This window comes from Vidua macroura, chromosome 4, assembly GCF_024509145.1.
Source record: "Vidua macroura isolate BioBank_ID:100142 chromosome 4, ASM2450914v1, whole genome shotgun sequence".
In the NCBI taxonomy this organism is placed as follows: Eukaryota; Metazoa; Chordata; class Aves; order Passeriformes; family Viduidae; genus Vidua; species Vidua macroura.
The window spans coordinates 5,158,521-5,181,303 of NC_071574.1; the positions used below are offsets into that span (position 1 = coordinate 5,158,521).

The window sequence follows — 22,783 nt, forward strand, 5'->3', positions numbered from 1 at the left end:
GCAAATGGAAGGTGATCTGCAGGCTCTTGGCATAGGCCTGAAATGCCTTGATAGAGCCTGCACAAAGCTCTCACCCATCATCTCCTCCCCCCTTTAACCAGCAACTAAGAAACATGGGCACTGTCTAGTGATGCCTATGAGATATTGCAATGTGTGTTCTTCCAGGAAGACATTCTCTTCCCTAAAAGGCATTTTCTCTTTTCTCCAATGAAGAGAATTCACAGAGAATAATTTGTCTCACAGCTATCCTCCATTTTGGGAAGTCACACTCTGCCAGCATGGATATGCTGCAGGACTGAGCTAGTAAGAAATGGTTCATTTTCTCAAAGCTGAGCACTGTGAGAACTGTAATGTTCTTTATATTCTATGACTTTAAAGAATTATGTCTATTATATTATTTATATCTTGCGGTTTCAGTTATAAATTATTATGATAAAAACCCACAAACCACTATTGCAACTACATTAATCAGATAGCAAAGGAGCAGATACTTTAAGAAATGTCTTTAGACATTTTCTTCAGTGGAAAACACGTACTTTGTAGGCCTCCATATGATGGGGATAAGGCTGCCCATACCAGTTTGCTGACAGCAGAATATTAACACAGAGTTCATTGATGTGTCTTATGTGATCAACATGATGCACATGTTTCATTGGCAGGTTTCAGCATCAGAGGTAACCAGGGAAATGAAAGATTTTTGAAGATTTAACAGGGTTTTAATACTGTGTAGTGCAAGCAAGACCCCCTCAATAATACGGATTTCAAAGCAACTAGATCTGCTGGGTTTTGTTTGATTTTAATATTAATGCCAACTCCTACTCAACCTAGAAGTCTACAGCAGATTTGAATAATTTTCCTTTTATTCTTTAAGATATTTTATCCATGAAACTTTTTTGAGCATTGAATATAATGGAATTAATTTTCTGTCTGATTAATTTTCTGACTGTCACAATAATTTAGATCAGAGTACTTCCTGCATTCTCTTTGGAATGCTGTAACACCGCAGTGAGCACCATCAGTTGAAGCATTGAGCAGTCACAACTACAGGTGCTGCCACTGACACCTGTGCCTGCTTGAAAAGAAGAACAGCCATAGCAACAAATACAAACACATCCAATTCTTAGTTAGGAAAAGATGTAACTAACACTTTTGTGCATGTTCAACAGTAAACAAAGCATTTGAGCTCCACAATAAACTGAAACCTTTATTTTTGATTAGTCTTATTTTGGTTTTCTGAAGAATAAGAGTAGTTAGTTTTTGCACAATGTACTAAAAATACTTCTATCTTAGCATACACCCAGGCCTGTCAGAAAAAGTTGCTACCTTCAGTTTCTATATTTAAAAATTGTCTACAGGTACATTCCTCTTAGCACAAGAATTGCCAAAGAGATACCTCATTCTGAACAGCAGGTTTTCAAGTACTGATATACCTCCAGCTTCCTGAAATATGAGGAAAAAAATCACAATTTTGAATCATTAAGGTTGCAAAAGACCTCCAAGATCAGAGTCCAACCTTTGACAGAACAACTACCATATCAACTAAACCATAGCACGGAGTGCCAAGTCCTGTCTTTTCTTGAACACTTCCAGGGATGATGACTCCACCACATCCTTGGCAAGTTCCAATGCACAACAACCCTTTCCATGAAGAAATCCTTCTTGATGCCCAACCTGAACATCCCCCGGCACAGCTTGAGGCCATTTCCTGTATTTACTCAAAATTAGTCTTAACACTAAAAGTAGACTGTGCTTCAATTTTCATCAAAGCAGGGAAAATAAAGGAAATATTTTATGAATGCCATGTCCAACCCTACTAGATTTTACTCTTCTATTAATTCAGCAGGATAAACTGTTTCGTTATTAAGTGAGCTTACAGCATTTTAATGCAACCTTAATGGTATTTTCCCAGCTACTGGAAAGAATACTTACTTTCGTCTTTCTGCCTCAAATTTACTCAGCAGTTTCCGGAGACCACCATTCTTAAATCCTTGGAAATGTGCAGCTGGGGCTCCCACAGTGATAACATCATACAGAGCATCTGGAATGGTAACAGAGAAACACAGATATTTGAATGCTTCTATCCCCAGGTCATGGGAACACTGTGACATCTACTCGACAAAAAGTAAGGGTAAGTCTATATCATTTCCTGGGAATAATTGATAATCCATGTTCCAAGAAGGCCCAAAATCAATCTTTCTACACAGGCACCTGCACACTTTAAAAAGTTCATTTGATTTATGGCTATATCTAAATTATGTGCCACAGTGTAGAACAATATTCCAGCTCTGCAGTTTACAAGGCTGCCAAGTAAATTGGCCCATTGTGTATTTCATTTTATTGCCCCTTTCATTATTTAACTTGTAGACATGTTGAGATGCACAGATTCAAGCATTTTAGAGTCAAAAGAGACCATTATGATGGAATAGTCTGACTGAATAATAGAGACTACAGAATTACAGCTAATAATTCCTGCCTCAAGCTTGTCTCTTGGTTGAGTGAAGGCATCTCTTTGTTAAGGCATCTAATCTTGATTTAAAGATTGCAAGTGACAACGAATTCACTGCATTCCCAGAGAAGTCAATCAGACTAGTGAAAATCCCTATTTCTTTTCTAGTTCAAATTTGTTTATACGTAATGCTACTGTACTTTCAGATATAATGGTGTTTAATGCTAAACTGGTGAGCCCTGCTCTATGACATACACTAACTTTTTACATATGTTTATAAACACAGAGAAAGTCAGTTGTTCTCAGCTGAGAAGCTACCAGAATAGGAAATAAACCATACTAATTAAATTCTTGCCGAGGAAACCATCTGTTGTCTCTTTCTGTATATACCTGATGCCTTATGACATAGGGTATGAACTTTTTGTGTGGATATATGCTTACAGAACTGGAGGTGAAACATCATTTTTCAAGGAGCTTGTGATTGGTTGTCAGTGCAGTGATGAAGATTTAATTCCACCCCACACCACAATAACTATTTCTTCTGAGTTTAAATTTACATTTACAGTAAGTACCTGTTTTGTACCTGAACTTACTGGAGGTATGAAAATACAGTTCAGAACGCCTCATTCTTAAAATGCGTTTCTAAAGGAAACATTACAGGATGTTTTTTGAGAACTGTTTTATTCATCAAGAAGTTTCCCATGTAAATTAAAATCTAGACCCCTCCTAAAATAGAACTTGCATTCTGATGATAAATATCCCTAGAAGCATGAAAACTGTACAAATGATTCACAGTTAATGAACTATGCTTTACTTCCTGAGCTGAATCTCAGAACATATTTGCTCAAATTGATTTGAGCTCTAATGAGTTGGTGACTCTTCAATATCCACTTAAAAGGAGAAGTGACATAGTTTCATTAGCCTAAGGTGAGCTTCAAGATTCTTAAATGGCCCGTTCTTTCAGGTCTTAATATAGATTTATTCATAATACATATTCTTCGGCTATTAGAGTTCCACTGGTACTTGACCATAAGGAGTTCTATTGCTTAGAACAGCAGTGGCTTGAAATCAAGATAAGAGATTAACTCATCAGGGTTCTGAATATGTTTAGAGATAACTCATGAAACAACAGGAAAACATTTAAAAGACTAAACCTGGTTCTGACTGTTTTAAAAATAGGCATGACCCTGTTTATAGTTACTTTGGGAGGTAGAGGGGATTTATCCAGAAGGGAGCCTTTATTCAGCCCGTGGTCTCTTCTCAGCGTGGTTGAGGATCAGCTGTCTGAGACAGAAACACACCCAGCACAGCTGAGCACCTGCCTCACACAACCTACATGGCAGAGTGAGGATGGCAAAGGATGAGAAGCAAACATCCACACCTGATGATGGGCACAGGGCAATGTCACTCCCAATTTCCCAGAGCACAGTGCAGCGGAGGAGTGCTGCACGGCTTGGGGAGGAACGCCTTGTGATGTGCTCCACTTACACATCAGTGGAGCTCCTTGTTAAAGACGTGCAGTGTCAGCATCAGTGCGCTGCTGCAGGAGTGCTCCAGTAACTCATAACCATCAAGCAAGAGCAGGCTACCTCTGACACCCCTCTGCAGTGAAGATGGAGCTTAAAATGCAGCAGAGCGCCACAGGAGTTGTATCTAATTATCAAGAACAGCTCAATCCCAATTTTGAATCAACCTGCCTGCTTCCACAGGAGGCAGGCAGTGTCTTAAAACTGGCCAGATGCAAAACAAAAATCAGTTCACCAAATCTATTTAAAACAAGCACATATTGTAAACAGGAACAAAAGCAAAGCTATGTCAATATATAGATTTAAGCTCTCTAGTATGATGAACAGAGCACACGGTGGTGTTGATCAAATGGATAAGGATATTGTTGTCTCATAGGAAAATAGTATTTTTCTCAAAGCTATTCCTACTGAAAGTTTAAGCACACTTTCTCTTCCATGTCAGTACCCAATAACAATCCAAATAAGAGTTCAGGAAAAGTAAACCTGTTATTATACATGTCAAACCAAAAAAAAAAACACACACCAGTGTGTATATACAATAGATGGGATTAAAACCTATCTTTCATTCCCAAAATTAAGATATCTGATAGTGCAAGGGTTAATGACACTTCTATGGATCATTAGCTTGTTTAAATGCCACCTCTACCAATATTTATTCTCCCCATTCCAATGTCATTCTCCTGGTTAATTCCAGGTGTCCTTTGATATATGCCAAGCAAAGCATGAGCTGAGAAAAACCCACTTGAATATTCAAGTGCTGCCTACTCAGATTGATTAGCAATTGCTAGAAACTGTTCAGACTGTATATATCTAATACAAGACACAGTGAACATTAGTTAAGTAATAGAGGCAGAGTTTTATAATTCAAAGATCCAAATTTAGAAGACAACCAGAACAATTCTAACGTTTATCTCTTTCTGTACCCTTTTTGATTATGGATTAACCATGTGCCCCAAGAAAAATGGTCTTGGAGAAAAGGGAAAAAAATCATAAAAAAAAACAAAACAAAACTCCAGTACTGTAAAAGTTGTGGGTGCTTAAGTAAATCACATATTTCATTCTATTTTTCTTTTTATTTAGCAAATAGACATACAGTGTCCTGTTCACAAAGTGGTTTTCTTGAAAAGACATAATGTTAAGCTTCTGGCCACCATTACAAACCCAAAAATCCTTTTGAGTTAATTAATTAACTTTAAAACATTGAATTAAAATCTGTGGTATCACATTATATCACTATAAATCCCCATCTTGTTGAAATGCTTGGAGGCACAGTTTTTTAGTAAAAGAAATAACAAAATATTGAACCAACCAGTATTTAACAGGTAATTGGAAGCCCCTGTGTCCAACTTAGAAGTGGATGAACATCAGCCTCATACAGCGTAAAAGAGGAGTTGTACCACTGTTTGTACTTATTGTTTCACAATCTTAGATGCAGAGTGTATTAATAAGGCAAAAACCTTACAGAATGTAATTTCTGTGTTTGTAGTAACAACAAATTTAACAGATCTCAATTTGTCAACAAATTATTTACTGTGCCATGATTTGGTCATATATATTTATCAGTATAATCTTAGATCTGTAAAGGAAGCTGCTAAAATCATATGCAAGTGGCAACAACAGAATTCTGTGTTAAAAAGAACCCCAGATGATGTTACAGAAAGTTATCACCCTTTCCAGGAGATGTTTGGAAGTTTGCAGTATTTTCAGCATAATCAGTGATGCATTTTCACTTAACACTGAGCAAATGCTTACATGGGGTAAGTGGGCATGACAGAGTAGCGCTGCTTAAGCTGATTTAGAACCAAGCAGCACTGGGCTCGTTACAACTTCCTAAGAAATAGGATAAATTAAATTTAGAAGCAATGCTGTCCTTTATGGAACCATGTAACTCCCATAACCTGGGCTGGTGAGCTCATCCTAGCAATCTCTGGCAGGAAAAGTACTGTACTGTGCTCTATCACTATCTCTGGTGGCAAACTGGCAGGGATGGGGCCGGTGGGGGGTGGGACAGAGGGGGAGAAGAAAAGCCACCTTAAAACAAGAGCATTAAGCCTGGCTTTTACAGCATTATGGACCACAATGAAAAATAAAGTGGGTGCCAGAGAAGGACATGAATCTTACTGAGCATTGTGCAGTGTGTCTCCACGAATCATGACAGTATTAGTTCTGCACTGCTACGACAGAATATTTTTAACCATGCATAGGTTACTAATACATTTCAGTGAGCAGATATTCTGCATTTACTTACTTGCCTGAAGTGTCATAGGAACAAAATGAGCACATCCCTGGAATCTATTTTTAGAAAGGAACTTAGAAGAAATTTAGTTAACCAACCCTTAGTTTTCCAAGATCTGCAGTAAATGTCCACAACTTGTGGCATCCGAAGATGAGGCAGGGAAATTCCTTGCAGAGCTTTGACTTTGGATGTGACTTCTAAATTTCAGTGTAACTGTATTTCAAAGCATACTTTGTTGTACTTGGAGAGTTTCTTTACCTTTCAATCGAGGACTATGCACATGCATTCTTTGCAGATGAAGATTTATTGGGATGAATTCTAGTGTTTTTTCTCCTTTGCTACAGCTTGACTTAAAGGAAGAACCTGAAAAACAAAAGTTTAAAGAATCATTGTCTTAAGCACCTGTGGCAGCAGCTCTCTGGCCACAGAGAGCAGGCAGAGTTTCCCAGGCATTTTCCTGGGGAAGGCTGGGAGAAGATCAGAGAAAAGAACGAGTAACAATTCTTATCTCCACTTGCACCTGCTGTTGTGCAGATGTGGAATGTGTCCTAGAGATTTGTTTACCAAAGGGTGATTTCTTAATTGGACACTGGATGGTGTTTGGATTGATTGACCACTTAGGTCAAAGCTGTATCAGACTGGCTGTAAGGGTTACTGAGTTTCTTAATAAATATAGTATAACGTTAAGATGATATAATAAAACAATTAATCAACCCTCTGCAATCATGGAGTCAATGCTAATTATTACCCAACTGAAAACCTACAGCAACAAGCACCCAGATGTTTTTGTATTCCTTTTAAAGCAAGGACGATACTTGGGTGTGAGGAGTCGTCTTTAATTTACCTTCAATGTGCAATTGTGTATTACGAGATGAAAGGTTTCACTAACTGAGTCTCGGCATGTGTCCATACTGGAAGCAACAAACCAGCTTTTAATTCACAGAACAATCTAATTTTTTTATTCTAGGAGATAGAAACTTTTCCCTGCTGTCTGAAATGAGTCTGCAGTCTGCTGGAGACAATGTAGCAGTTAATGCGCATTATGTTCATTCTGTGCTGGAACCATAAGGTTACACAGAGCTATGATGGCACTGCATTTTTCCAAGTAACATGTTTTTCTTCAAAGAAAAGTATTATATTGAATAGGCTATGTGTTCTTCCTAGAAAGCTCAAATAAAAAAAGACAAACTATCTTAAGGAAAGCTATATATTTGTTCACAGGAGGCATGATGCCTTGGAAAAACAAAACAAAACAAAACAAATTAATATGCCTGCATATTTCAAAAGCATGTGATTATGAGTAGTTTTATGGTACTGTAAAGGAATCTAATTAAAGTCTGACAGTATGGAAATATAATTTACCTGAAGATATTTTATACAGAATCTGTGTAAAATAAAAGGGTCTAGATTAGGAAAGAGAAGTGGCCTTGTCTTCCAACTCAGGCAGCCCAACATTTACCTAGGCCACTTTTTCAACACCCTATCATTTTGCCAATCGTTAATTAATAGAACTAAAATTCACTCATTCAGATAGAATTTTAAAATAAATTTTGTCAAGGTTCAGTCTTTCTTTTTGAAACAGCCATACAAAAAGGTAAACGAAATATTTTAAATTGTTTTTTGCTTGCTCAGTCAAGACTTGCTAGTGTTTATCTGTTGAAACTGCCACAGTTTCCAGCAGGACTAAGCACTGAGCCTCTCAATATAAACCACTCTGCCAGAGGGCACTAATGATGCTCCAGACCAGCCAAGCCTGCTTAGGCTGCTCCCGAAGCTTAGGAACTTAAAATAATAATTTAAAACAGATGAAGAGCAAAGCCAGGAAGAAAAGCAATTCACAGGAGTCAAAATTTTAGATTAGACAGGAAACCCCACGGTGCAGATTGAAATCAGGAGCTGTTGATGATGCATCTGAAAAACACAAGCAATTAGGGGGGTAGTAAAGGCAACTCAAACTATCAAGAAAGAAATGAGAATAGTGCAGGGAAGGAGACTGTAAGTAATTTGGAAACAGAACAGAAGGTGGGAAGATTATTTCTGAGAATTCAGCTGAGACCAAGTTCAAAGCTTAAGGATTGATAACTGGACCTGAGACAAGGAGACACTGGCTGAACAAGGGGAGCATAAGATGACAGCAAATTGAAAGGACAGGTGAAAGAAGAGTAGGAGGGAGAAGAGCCTGCTCTCAGGAGTACACTTCTGCCTCGAGCAGGAGCACAAGATATGCAGCATTGCTGAGTTGTGTATTTCCTTTTCCAGGGAAGACCTGTGAAGCAAGTATCCCCTTCCCATCCAGCACCAGAAAATTACTGGATAAGGACCACCCAGCTGCTTTCAGTCACTAGAGTTGCTCAGGTATGAGATCCATGCAGTGGAATTAACATCTCAATCTGCATTTACCTTAGCATCCATACAATAAAGCTAACTTTAAGTATAGCCTGTTTTTAAGAAAGTTTCATTTCAGAACTAAAAAAAAAAAATTACATTCCCTCAATTAAAACAGTTCTTGTTATTATAGTTGCAAGATCAAACTCTTCAAAGTTAGGAAATACCAGAATACAGATGCAACTTTCATCTGACATCCACCTGAAGAAGAACTGTGAAATGGTCTTCAAAAATATATCATATATGAGCTTTTACCAGTTCAGTGAATGCTCAGTGGTCTTTGCTGCTCATTTTAAAAGCAGTAATTCAATATCTTGTTTCCAACTTTAATTTCAGTATTTATTCAGGATTTTAACATGTTGCTCAAACCTCCCTCAAAGTCAAGGTTATTAATTTCCTCAAACCTGTCTACTATATACACACTAACAGCCTCTAAGGACTTTCCAAATTTTTATAAAATAATGTTAACTGGTTGAGTTATAATTTCACCCATCCTCATATCAGAGAATAAACATTAAAGAAACAATGCAACAATATAAGATATGGAAGAACTTGTCCTGCAGAACACTCATTATAATGCAAAATCACATTCCATTTTGGAAGCACAGCTCCCACTGGGCTGAATTGCATCCGTAAGTACCAAGCACTTTTGCAACACAACCTGTGTCTAGTGCCAGGCTTCCATAAAAGAACACACTAACCACTTCTCAAGTCTGACTTGCCTACATAGGAACTTTGTGACAGAGGCAGGGATAATGTCCAGTTTTTGAGAACAATATTCAATTGCCTTAGCCTTGACTGTCTTTTTTTCCCCTTCTAGGGCTGGATGAATAATAGTTTTTTTCTATTTGATGACTGGAACTGAAAAAAAAAAACAGTAATTTGGGGGGTAGGAGAAATCATTTGGGGATGATTTCATGTCAAAGTGAAACAAACAATTTTCAAAGTTCCACTTCCTCCCAATATCACCAAATCTGTGGTTTAGATTTACCTGAAATTACTGGGTTTTTTGTTTCCTAACCCTTATATCTTTCTGGTATGTTTCCTTACAATAAAATGCTTTACATTCTCTGAAATTCTCCCATTACTGAGGATAAAAGTGTTTGCCAAAACAACTCAAATCTGAAATAGTCTTAACTTTCTTACACATCCATCTTCAATAAATATGCTGCTAAACATGAATTGCTGTCTCACACTAATGTGGTTTCCTCATACTTCCACAGCAATCTCTCGATTTCAAAAAGAAATTAAGTGTTCTCCTAACAGCCTTCTCCACTAAATTCCACAAATAGTTTGGTTGAGTTGAAGTGGGTATCACTCAGAAAGCCTAACTTGAGATTGTGTTGGGGAAGTATGAAAATAATTTGGAGAAATTTTATTTGCAGGTGCTATCTACCCTTCTGAACACTTCAACCCTAACTCAGGCAATATTCTAAGATGAAGAAAGACACCTGCACTGGCTAAACTGAAAAGCAAAATGGTTTTTGGCATTCCTTGAAATATGTTGACCTGAAAAGTCTGAATTAAAATTGTGCTCACATCCCTAATCTTAGCAATTTCTACTTCATAAGTATTTGAATTTCAAGTAGCTACAATATGCTCCCAACGTAACTATTTGAGCAACTACAGTATTAAGTCAAATCTATGTCTGGCTTGCTTTTCTAATCAAAGACTATAATCATGTTTTTTGAAGTTATAAAGTGTACTGTTTATAGAGAAGAAATGAATGAATTTCCACCTCGCCATTATTTCTCATTTTTGCTACAATTATTAGGTTGCTTTGTTTTCTGATAAATGTCCCTTCTCTTTTGTATGTGCTGATTCACTCCTCCTGGATAATCTCAGTTTCCCTGGTCCACTTTATTTCCCTCAAGACCCAATTTAAGATGGATCCTTTAACATTACAGACCCTTTAGAAAGTCAATTTGCACAATACAGGTCTTGCAGGGTTTATGTTTAATAGATTATATTGTCTATTTTTTTTAATCTCAAAACATCCTTTCCTGCATGTTATAATTATTACATTGGATCCTTCATTATCTGTATTTATTGGCTTGTTTATGACACTTTATGGAGTGCTTTCAAGATTAATTAGCCAAAGACTGAAAATACATATATATATTACTTAAAACAGAATCACGGGAAGTGTCATAGTGGGTTAGACAGTAGCTGCCAAAATTGGAACTGGGATATTCTGGCGATGGCAAACAATCACAAATACAAGAAATGTCACTTTTGCAAACAAAATGGAAATTATTATACAAAATTTAGTGCAACACATGAGCTTTTTTCTCCCAACAGATATTTAAACAATTGACCAACTGCTTTCAAAAAAAGCTTACTTTCAGTTAGAGAGTGGTTTTTCTTCATACACTAAAATAGGATTTCTCTTTTTCTGTGACCAAGAGTCTCTGCATCCAGCTCTGGACTCCCAGCACAAAAAACATGTCTTAAGAGGTCTTAAGATCTCTTCCAATCCAAACCATCCTTTGATTCTAAGATTTTTCTGTATTTTATTCCGTCTGAATATGCCAGTACTTCATAGCTAACAATCTAGTAAATTCTTAAATGTTCCAGATAAAATCACAGATTCCTACCTGTATGCTTCCCAAGCTCTTCAAGAGTGTCCTGGTACATGCTCAACATCTGATCACAGTGAGCAATTACACTTTTGCGCATGTTGTCCCAGTGAGGAGCAAGTTCTCCTAGGTCTTTAAGTTCCTGATTCCTGTACCAAAAAGCAAAAAGAGAAGGCACTAATTAATTCATTAATCCATTAAGATTCATCCAATTTAATCTAAAACAAGTTTACTACAAAACATCAGGAAGATTTCCTAATTGAAATAAAATCTGTTTTCAGAATGCTTGTAAGATCTGCTTTTCATCTCTGTTTTACAAATACACAATAAAGTATGTCAGTAGATGATGCAGCAATTTTTGTGTTCAAAACTCATCTGGTATAAATGCAGTAACCTTCAAAATAAAATACTATTTATTTCATGGAGGAAAGAAGGCTTCTGGGCTCCAGAGAGCTGTGCTCAGAGCAAGTAACTTTTTGTGAAGAAATATTAAACACCATTGGAAAGAATACGAAGTTTGCTTTTCTTGCAAAACTTTCAGTATAGTTGTTTGGATGCACTGCTCTTTGCATACTTTCATAAACACTTCATAAAAATATTTATAGCAGTGTTTCTACAAAAGTCAGTTTAACCAACACACCAGCCTTCACCACATTTCTTCAGCATTCAAAACAAAACATACACACACAAAACCCACTGACACCAGTTTCCTAAAATGTCATGTCCAGCCTTACAGCGTTCATCAGGTCAAAACAGTAGTGCTATGGTAACCAAACATGTCACTGGAAATCCAAGAGGAAATCCTTTACTAAATTATCAGTTTTCCTGTACATTCTTGAGAGCTGACCTGAGTGAAATAATTTGAACTTCCTGCACAAACAAGCTTAGTATCCTGGGCTTTCTGTTTGGTTTTTCCTCTTGCAGAGGAAGTTTCTCCTGTATCTCTCCCAAAGCCACTTTGTGGGACCTTCTTTTAAGGAAAATAAAATATGTTGAGTCAGTCTTCAAACATCTGGAATTTTGCAGGAGAAAATGTTTGCAACACTACCAGTTTTCATCATTTTCCTTGGAGTATCAAGAACCGTGTTTCACTGTAATTCTTGGAAGTCTCCAAAAAAGCTTCCAGACAACAGCTCTTGCATACAGAAAACTTACGGAAGAAAAAGAAAATATGGGGGATAAGGGGTGGAAAGAGGGAGAGAAAGACCAGTGAGCCTGTAGCACAGGAACACAAAGTTTACTTATGTGAGTATTAGATTTGACCATTAGTCAAAAAGTCTTAAAATTATTTCTTAAAGAGAACAGCCACACATTGGTGAGGTTTTCCCCATCATTACTAGCTTTGCATTAGTGTAAACAGTGTCAGAATAAGTTCCATAGGCATAACTCTGCTCCTGGTGTAGATGACGATCAAAACCAAACAGATTGCACTGGAAGTGGAATTAAAGCATTTCATTTATACACGTTCTTGAAAATATCAAGACAGAAACAGAGATTACAACACATGAACTTGTTGACAGTTTATGTTAATGATATTATTACTTTTTGCCATTTAATTGCTCCTGAAGCTGAACCAATTCAACTTTCCTCCAACAATACAAACTGGCAGTGTTGTAGCATAAGAATAATCTGCCATGAGGGGATATGGAAGGATAAACCCAACATTGCCAAGTGACCATTTTCCTTGACAGTTTTTAGCAGCTTAACATGAGGTGTCCCTTTCAATTAAAATCTTAGGGCTTCCTTCTCAGAAAAGTGTGTAAAATTTGTCAGGGTATGCAATTTTGTTTATGTGCAGTGATAATATTTTGGCCCTTAATGTTTATGGTGTCTGATTTAATAGTTTTAGCAACAATGTCTGGACCTGGCTGGCTTCCAAAACTTTACTACTCCTTCTGTTTAGGAATACAGTATTTTATCCAAGAACTATACCCCTGCCTCTATCTAAGCTCATGCCTGGAGCTGTTGGTCTCAAACTGAAGTTAAATAACAGCAGGAATAGAAAACTTTTATCTCAGACTAAAACATCCAACCAAACCCAAAAATGTGTTTAACCAGCTGACTATGAGTTAACTCAAATCCCTCAATATTCATTTTAATAGGTTTTCAAGAAATATCAAATCCTGCCCCCGTTACTGGTGACATGGTTGGTATTTGTTTCTTCTCAGAAACATGTACAAATCACTGAAGTAAAAATTCAGTCTTCAGTATCTCACAAAAAAGACACATCAACAATGCTTAAAGTAAGAGTTCAGTGCTATAGCAATCCAGAGCATATGCAGCATGGAAACTTTAAAGACTACATTTTCTGAATTTATTTTCATTTTAAAATACAGCAAAATCAAAACCATTAGAAAAGAGGATTATATGACAGACACTTCCTCAGAAAATACACTTCCTCACATTATATCTTTATTTCTTTTTCTAATGGAGTTATAGAAGACAGAGGATTTAAATAGGATTTATGTCCTGTAGTTTTTTTACAGTTTGCCATTGCTGTTGTTGACTCAATACAGTTCTGAGTTATGGATGAAAAAAGAGATGTCTTTTCTGTATCTAAACTCCATCAACAATACTCCATAGTACCAAGCTTTATTATTATTACATGAAAGGCCTTTTCTAAAAGTAAACACAGTGGAAAAACCGTAATAATTTTCATTTGTGAAAGTTCATAGATCATATTAATACTCACAATTTTTGAAATTTTTAATATTTTAATACTTTTATGTTAACATATTTCATTGAATAACTTTAAAAACACACCTCAACCAGTAATTGTGTCAAACAACAATTGTGCTATAAAAAAATTAATCCTTATAATAGATATTAGTTCTACAGAGGGCAAATCAGTTACTGATCCAACATTTCAATGCATCCATGGAACTTTGAATAGCTTGTTAACTGAACAGGAAGCAAACTCTGTGTTGTTAAAATTTATTTATCATCTTATCCCCCCACTCTAAATCTTCTTTCAAAGTCTTTTCCAGGTAATTGCTCTCATCACTGTGACAGATCTTGTGCTCTGCATCAACTTAAGCTCATCTTACAGAATGAAATCCAAGCTTTGTCTAGAGCTGTTTTATCTCTGGCTTGCTGTTCAGCTCTTCAAACTACCTACTGAATAATCTTTTCTGTCACTGCCCAATGGAAACTCTACCCAAGAACACGTCTGAGCTTCCACTGTCTCCTGCCTTCATTAATCAGCTACATTCCTTGGTGGCCTTGGCACCATCTTCACCCGTTTGCATCTAACCAGAAGGTGGATGTAAACAGTCTGCCCCATTCCTCCTTCTCCACCTTAAATATTAGTTAATTTTTAGGTACATTTTGTTACCACATGCATTTTTTCCTTTGGTAGGCTAATTATGTTAGAAGTCCATTATCAAGACATGACTGAGAACCCAAGGCTCAGATTCTATCTTTGCTTTACCAACTCATGCTATTTTATTTTTGAGAATACCTTAGGTGCATGAATATAGCAAGCCACTAAAGGTACCTGAAAAAGGCACAATGACTTTCCTGTATGATTCATGCTGGTAATTTCTACTTAAACAGCTCCTGCTTTGTGCCACACATTCTAATGACAAGAGTAACAGAAAAAAGACTTGCTCATCACTTCAGATGCAACAGCTCAGAAGTCTGAAGGAAGCATATCCAGTGCAAAAATACAACCCCCTGATTTCCATAAGGAGTACTTTGAACGAGTGGTATGCATCATGGTGCAAAATTATTTGAAGGAAGTCCCAATATTGAAATCATGTTTCTAACAAACTTCTTTCTGCAAGTTCAGAACCACCAACAGTCCAGACACCATTGCAGACTGCACAGTGAAAACCTGTGGTCAGTGACAATAAATCAAAATATGTGGTGGCCTACAGCTGGCCAGTAGGCCTCACAGTATAAATAATTCCAATGTTATAACTGAAATACATGACTGATTAAATAATTATCTTACTTATGTAATTCGACCAGTAAGAGTAGGCTCAGGCCACTGGGGACTTAGGCTGCTATTGTCAGGTTAGCCAGGAGGGAACTGGCTCAGCCAATGAGGATTAACCTCATGGGCTCCTCATGTAGATAAGGAAGTGAGATCTCAGTAGAGTTGGCTGTTGCTGCATGAACATGAATTGTAAATGCAGGCAAACCCGGTGGGAAGAAATGCTGATGTCTGACTCCAGCTCAGAAGGCTGAATGATTTCTTTATTATAACTATACTATAATACATTAATATACTATTTAAAGGAGATACTAAAACTACCTACCTACTTTTTCTAACTACTGTATCTAACTCACAACTTGTGACTCTCGCTCGAGTCTAGACTCAGGTGGATCTGATTGGCCATCAGGCTCAAACAGTCCTCACCAGAATCCAATCAAGCAATCACCCTGGGTAAACAATTCTCCAAACACATTCCACATGGGAAAAACAAGGAGCAGAAATAGAAATGGTTTTCTCTTTCTTTCCTCTGTGTTCTTCTATGAAAAATCCTGAAAGAAAGAAGAATGTGCCTGCGACAAACACGGACTGTCAAGTTCGCCTGTCTCCGAAACTCTGACTAAAATAATGCAAACAGCAAGATGCTAAGATGAACAAGAGCAGTGAAAAGGGGGCAATCCCTCAAAGAACTTCCTTGGGTGTGATTACTCTGTCTCAGAAAAGGAAACAGTAAAAATAGTCACTTGCATCATTACGGACACAAATCCTGACAAATTGAAAGATGAAGTTGAAAAGATCAGTGCAATTAATAGAAGAGGAGCTAATTAAGAGAATACAGGATAAAAGCACATAAATTGAAAATGCTGTATGAAGACCAAGTAGCATTTTTTTTTATACATATAGCTTCAAAAATCCAATGATGTGTTTCCTAGTGAAGCAAATACGACAAAATCAAAACCTAAAAAAATAAGTGATTTGGGCCTCCACCAAGCAAAATTAGCTTCTGAAATCTACTTTTGCAAAACATCAGAAGGAAAGAGCCTAGCAGGATTCAAAACAAGAGGAGACATTTCTGCAGATTATATTTGCAAGACTTCTGTAATATTCTAACAGCATAAAATTCTGAATATTTATCAAACAGGAGCTTTGGAGTAAACATGCACCATAAGCTTTGGGATATGACTCAATCACTCATACGTAAAGGAAGTTCAGAAGCTTCTTTCTAAGGAAAGGAGCACAGGAATTATTCTTCCTAACAAAGTTCACTTTAAAATGTATGGATAACTATTTATTTTTTCTTTTTTATTTAAGAACAGAATCAGATAAAATTACTCTCATTTTTCTTTGCTACAAGATATGCTTCTGTGATACACAGGCAATAAACTCCAGACAAACAATAGAACATTCCCTCCAGAAATAAAATACTCATAGTTTTTTCACTCACTCTATTGTTTCCAAAAGAGGCAAGTAATTATTAAGGAGGAGTCAATAAGCAAAAAAAAAAAAAAAAAAAAAAAAAAAGAAAGAAAAAAAAGGCATGTTTTTATCTCTTTACTAATAATTTCCTTTAAGACTCTCTTGAAAACAGTTGCCATTTTTGTCTTCTTACACAACTTCCCAAAATTATTCCAAGTTTTGGTAAGCCTGACCTGACAGGCAATTAAAAATTACAATGTAGGTTGTGCTTACCTTTTGCATGCCCTGAACAGTTGCTTAGAAACAAACAGAGCAAGAGAAAAGCAAAGCAGAAAAAAAGAGAGAAAAAAAAAAAAATCCCACCAGAACCACATGAGGAAACTACCCACCCCAAAAAAGGCAACAAATACATTTAAAAATATTTTAAAGCCTCTTTTCCTATACATGTGAAGAGAATAGACTGGGGTTTGCAAAACCATGATAATATTTTATACTGTTCCTTAGAGATGAAAATTTTTAGTTAGTTTTTAATTTCTATCCACCACATCCCCTTTTTATTATACAGAAGTGTAGACAATATATAAGCTAAATTTAATTCATTTCTCCCTTCCTGCTTTAAGACCATTTTGCTTCCATTCCTGCCTTAAACTCTTTCCCTACTAAACTCTCTCTCTTCCTTGGATATTTTATTACTTGGGTTTATCTTTCAAAACCTCAATGTCTTCAAAGAGCATGATCATTTGGAGTTAATTGTATGATTTGCATTTAATAGCAGAGGATCATTCTCCTGCATCAGACAATTGCAGAGTCTTGGATTCAGTAATACTTAGAATAACATCTGTGGAATTTACACTTTTACCCTAAATTATATTTTAGTAATTAGCAGTAGTGTCTAGAATTGTTTTAGGGTTCTTCTGTTTGGTTATTTCTCAATGTTGATTGTTTCACCAGAATAGAGTGGAACCAGCTTTAAACAATATTGCTTCAGTTGCATGATATGAGCAAAACCATTTTATTTTCACAGTTTACAATTTAAAATTTTATTTCCTTCTTTCAGCTTGGAGTCATATATGTGGCAAGAATGATCACTTTATTAACTGAACAATTACTCAACCATTCAAACACTTTCTGGGTTTCTGCTTTCTTTTTTCTCCACTTTATTAATCAGAATGCATAAATCCAGAGTGAGGCTCTCTATGACACAAGCAACATCATAAAACTGTGCAAAGCTTTTTTAGCCAACCTAATGCCTTAAGTGACAGGAAGTGACAAAATTTTTCACTTCAATTTTGCATTCTTTCACCATGTTGTGGGAAGCTCTAATTTGCTTAATATGGACTTCCTTAGGGCATGCTGTGCACAAATACAACATCTGGGAATCTTAGCAGCATTTGCTAACTGGTACTGAATGATTTCTCTGGAGTCTTAAAACCTATGTGGATCTTGCAAAAAAAGCCTTCTCTGAGAGGGCAGTCTCAATATAGAATGTAAGCTAGCATTTTATAGATTCAGCCCCCACCCAGGTAATAATTAGCACTGACTCCATGATTCACAGAAGGCTGATCAATCACTTTATTATACTACACTTATTGAGAAACCCATTGCTTTTATAGACAGTTATGATCCATGTGGATCTAATCGGTCCTCCAGTCCAAACACCATCACCATTGGCAAACCACCATTTGTTTTGGTAAACAAATCTCCATGACACATTCCACATGTTCACAACAACAGGTGCAGCAAGTGAAGATAAGAATTGTTTATCATTCTTTTCTCTGATCTTCTCACAGCCTTTCCCAGGACAATGCTTGGGAAAGTTGTGCCTTGCTCCCTGTGGCCAGAGAGATGCTGGCCACACAGCACTGCTGAATTCAAGGTAACGTTATGTAGAGGTAACTGTCACCAATAAATCAAGTGATGTCACTCCATTCCAGTGCAGTACAACTTTAAACACCCAAAATCAAAGCAAAATCCAGAAAATTTTACTTAAGTCACCTACGATAGCCCCCCTCTTAGACTTTGACAGAGGCCATATCTTCCAAAATTGGTTGTGAACAGTGAAATCAAGAGGAGAGAAAATTATGCAGTGTTCATTCATTACAATATTTTATCCTTTAGTTTATAAATTAACAGGGTAAAAAACTGATCTTGACTTGTCTAAACACTGCTTACAAAAGTAAAGCTACTCTTACGTTCCTATACATATATTCATTTATGCAGTAACTGACGGAGAGTAAGAAGAGAAAAGTTTTGTATCCTTTTTGATGCACGATGAGATAAATACTGGATTTGTATGCATTTGAGCTACATTTTACTGACAGGTTTGGGAACCTTTTAAGTGTTGAAAACAAGGTACTTACAAGAAATAATCTTGTGAAAATCCTTGACTGGATGAGCATAGTAACAGTGCCTCTCTGAACGTGGTTGGTTCAAATATCTTCAAAAGTCATGGTAAGTTTACCCAAAATCACTTTCATTAAATGCTACCACCTCTTATCAATACAACACTATAGCAATGCCACTGCTCAAAAACAAGTCAAGTAAATACCAACATCCAAACTTCCAAAAAAATCAAAGCCTACTCCCAACACATGGCATCAGTGCCTGGGGCTCCATTTCTCAAAAGAAGTTGTGTAGTAAGAGGAAGTGAGAAAAAAAAAAAAGTATTTTTCAGACAGTCTGAACGTTGTCATCGTTTCAAAACGATTCATGAAAAAAAAATAAAATACAGACTGCATAGATTTGCACCAAAAAAAAAAGGCCTAGTGTTGCTGGGACAGGATAGTAATTTCTGATGCAGGAGAAAGCTTGCATTTGTGCTTTGTACTCTGGAGAGAGGGTTTAAGTTCAGTAATTCATATTTGAAATTTGCTTATGAGTTGTGATCACAAATGCCATGGGCCAAATCTAAGTACAGGTGGAATTTCCTTTCAGCCAAATCTCTTGCTGTGCTGACCCAGTTACACCAGTTGCATCCACAACTGCAAGCTTCAATTATATAGGTGAACCAACTTTCTGAAAAATTATTGTAAGCTAAGACTTTTTTATAATCATTAGGTTCAAAGAACCACTTGGCTCATCTTGCATGACACATGTAAAATATCTGGACCAGATTTGTGTAAAGAAGTATTAAAAATGGCAGAAAGGACTCATTGGAATACCTCAAAGGGGAAACAGAAATAATTTTGAAATAAAAACCAGCAAAGCAGACTGTATGACCTTTACTAGAACAATAAAAATTACCATATAGTTCCTACTAAAATTTCTTCTAGGGAAGCTTGAAGGATAAAATCTTCAATTCATGCATTTCTTTAAAAACATTATTTCATGCTGAAATCTGAAGTTAAATACCGTTAGAGGTTAGATATTTCAAAGCATCATGTTAGTAAATGAAAGGGTTTGGTTAACACTGGAGTTTTACAATCTTAAGAGCTGTGAGAAAAGGGAATTTAAACTACAATTTATAATGAATACTGAATAGGATTAACAGTTACTGCTTGCATGTTTTTATAGGTAACTGCTTCAGACTGACTATATTGAAGTCACAATAAAAATAAAATTAAACAGGCTGAGTATGATAAGTGGCTTCTGAGACAAAAATATTTATCCTTTTATACTAACTGGGGGAAAAAGACACAGAGAAGAATACTTCAGAAGAGAAAAGCCTGAAGATGGTGCAGTGTATGTTTTGTGTGAGCTCAATACCTAATATAGTAGCATCCTCCTCATACATTTTACTAGATTACAAGTGTAAGGACTTCACGAGAACACACATCTTCACAATTGTTTTGAAAAGGAAAGCTCCAACCCACAGTCTTATATGGTGATAGATGACACAGACACCCCTATTCCCACCATCTGCTAGTATTCTACATGTTGTTGCTCCTTTTGGTTAGTCTTATCTCCTCCTTCAGTCTGTATCAATAAATTTCTCTCTTTCTTTCACACCCACACTTTCAACTAGGCTGTAACAGCTCAACCACATTGGCAATCAGGAAAATCAGAGGCACTTATCTCAATCTTTGTGCAACTTTTACTTCTGTTTCTTTCTCAGATCTTTATTTTGGTGAGGAGAAAACCCCACCATGGTGAATTTTTACTGTAAGTTTATCCAGGGAGGTGAATTCTATAATGTGAAATAACAACAAGGGCTATTACTTGCATTATGCCTTTGGAGAGAATAATGCAGTAGTAGTAAAAGTGGTTAAAGTAACCCTCTAACATTTAAAAGGCATTTACCCATGAGGCAAATGAAAATATGGGAAGTGTATGAACTGTGAGAGAGAGAGAATCTATTTTTATTGCTTACTAAAAAAACCTTGCACATAAGTATTCTCAAACAAGATGAGGCCATAAATGCCTAAACACAGTACTAAATGAATAAAATAAACTATTATAACAATTCACGGGACTTTTATAACCCATCATCACCATGCAGAAATATGTATCAGTCCACTGACTTTATTAAAATCAAGATTCCAGTCTCCCACATGCTGTTCTATTGGCATAAATACATCACACAGAAGCAACAGATGGGGTGAATGAAAAAAGAAAAGAAGCTCTATATTGCAGAACAAACAACCTCTGTAAACCACAACAGGAAGGAATTGCCTGAAAGTGCACAGGATGGCTTTGGGATGCAACACTTGGTCACAGCATTACTCTTACACATGAGACCATCTATGTGTGAAGTAACTTTCATGAGGAAGGAGGCAATATCTTTTGGATCATCCATTACCACTGGAAGAAGAAGGCATTGTCTTCAGGGTATCCCTGGACTACTTAAAATAAAGGTGTTTCCCCAGATTTCATCAGCACAGCTTACAAGGATTCAAGGACAGGCTGTCATTTTAATCACTACAATGGGAAATTGTACAATGGGAAAGGCTTTTGGGACACCTGTGTTCCCTATTCTCCTTTTCCTCCAGGCCATACAGATTGTAATGATTGTCAGATATCTCTCCTGGTTACAAGGCCAAACATGAAGGTTTCAAACAAACATTACTTTGATATCCTTTACTTAGGCCAACTAATTTAGATTACCTAGAGGAATGTCATTTTTATCCTCATTGCTCCTTTATTCACTATAAACTTGTCATTTTCCTTTGCATAATGTTTGTCTATGTTATTAACTCTACCCAGACACATAGCCAAACACAATACAATGTTGTTCACATCCCTGTCATTTGCTGATTCTTTATAAAATGTTAATGTTCCAGAATATTTATATTGCTAACCAAATGGTGGTGTTCACAGATTTAAAGTCATGAGTGCACTTTAGCACAGTTCGTTGCTCAGAACTTATGAGGTCACTGGAGTCTTAAAAATTTTGAGCAGTCAATTCTGTTGCTCAGATACAACTGTAAATACTTAGCAGCCATAAAGTGCCCATTTCATACTTCAAATGAATATTTTTAGCTCATCATTTGCATGATTCCAAGTCAGAAAAATAGAATTTAGTACTTACTATTGCTGCTGCTTCTTCCTTACCTTCTCATATCCTCCTTTATGTGCAGATTTATTAGTTCTTTAGGAACATGGAAAGAGAGGGTAGTCTCAGCCATCTGTTCCCGGATCCGCATCCACTTGTTGTCAGAAGTAGGGAATCTATATAACTTACAAACTGGGTTTCTCAACACTGCAAAGAGGAAAAATAATATCATTGCTTTACTGTGGTAATATGACTCTGAAAATTTATGACAATAACCTGCAAAATTATTATACTGTTTTCCCCCTTGCTTACAAAATTAATTTTAGAACCATTAAAATTCTACTAAAAACATTTCATTTTTATTTAGTTCTTATATCAGCATGTGGAGCACAAAGTATTACTAGTACATCAATAAATCATGATTTACCAGCAGAGTGGGTAACCTTTGAATTTAGGTCTTCAAAGTAGTGAGACTATAAATTAGACTCTCTTTTCTTACATTTAAGCTGAAGTTAGGAAAAACAGAATGCACAAATGAACAATGAACTCAACACAGTCACCACCATTGCTTGCCACCTGCTAGAACCACTCACAATTCCAATAAATTGCAAAGGACTCAGAGTTCAGCTGCATCTTCCCCTTGATATGCACACACAAATCATTAACACAAATAGAAGGTGTGCTACTACATTAAAGGAAACTTGACCTTTGACCATGTTAGAGTTACCTTGATCACTGATGTGGTCAAGACACTGCCACTAAATAGCAATAAATATAATAGCCCCTTCAATATGTTACACACATTGTTTTCAGATCACTATTGCAGC

General features: G+C 36.5%; 1 protein-coding gene across 7 annotated transcripts in view; it reads right to left on the reverse strand.

Moving 5' to 3' along the window:
• INPP4B (inositol polyphosphate-4-phosphatase type II B) overlaps positions 1-22,783 on the reverse strand; it is a 105,915-nt gene that overhangs the window by 75,860 nt on the left and 7,272 nt on the right. For 5 of the 7 annotated variants that reach the window (XM_053976417.1, XM_053976423.1, XM_053976420.1 and 2 more), the window contains exons 3-6: positions 22,016-22,163; positions 11,191-11,321; positions 6,467-6,571; positions 1,930-2,038 (exon numbers count right to left, since the gene is read on the reverse strand). In XM_053976417.1, coding sequence (XP_053832392.1) covers positions 1,930-2,038; positions 6,467-6,571; positions 11,191-11,321; positions 22,016-22,163 — 493 coding nt within the window. Of the gene's footprint in view, positions 1-1,929; positions 2,078-6,466; positions 6,572-11,190; positions 11,322-22,015; positions 22,164-22,783 lie in introns of all 7 variants that reach the window. The other 2 variants (XM_053976421.1, XM_053976422.1) reach the window with 1 other exon arrangement.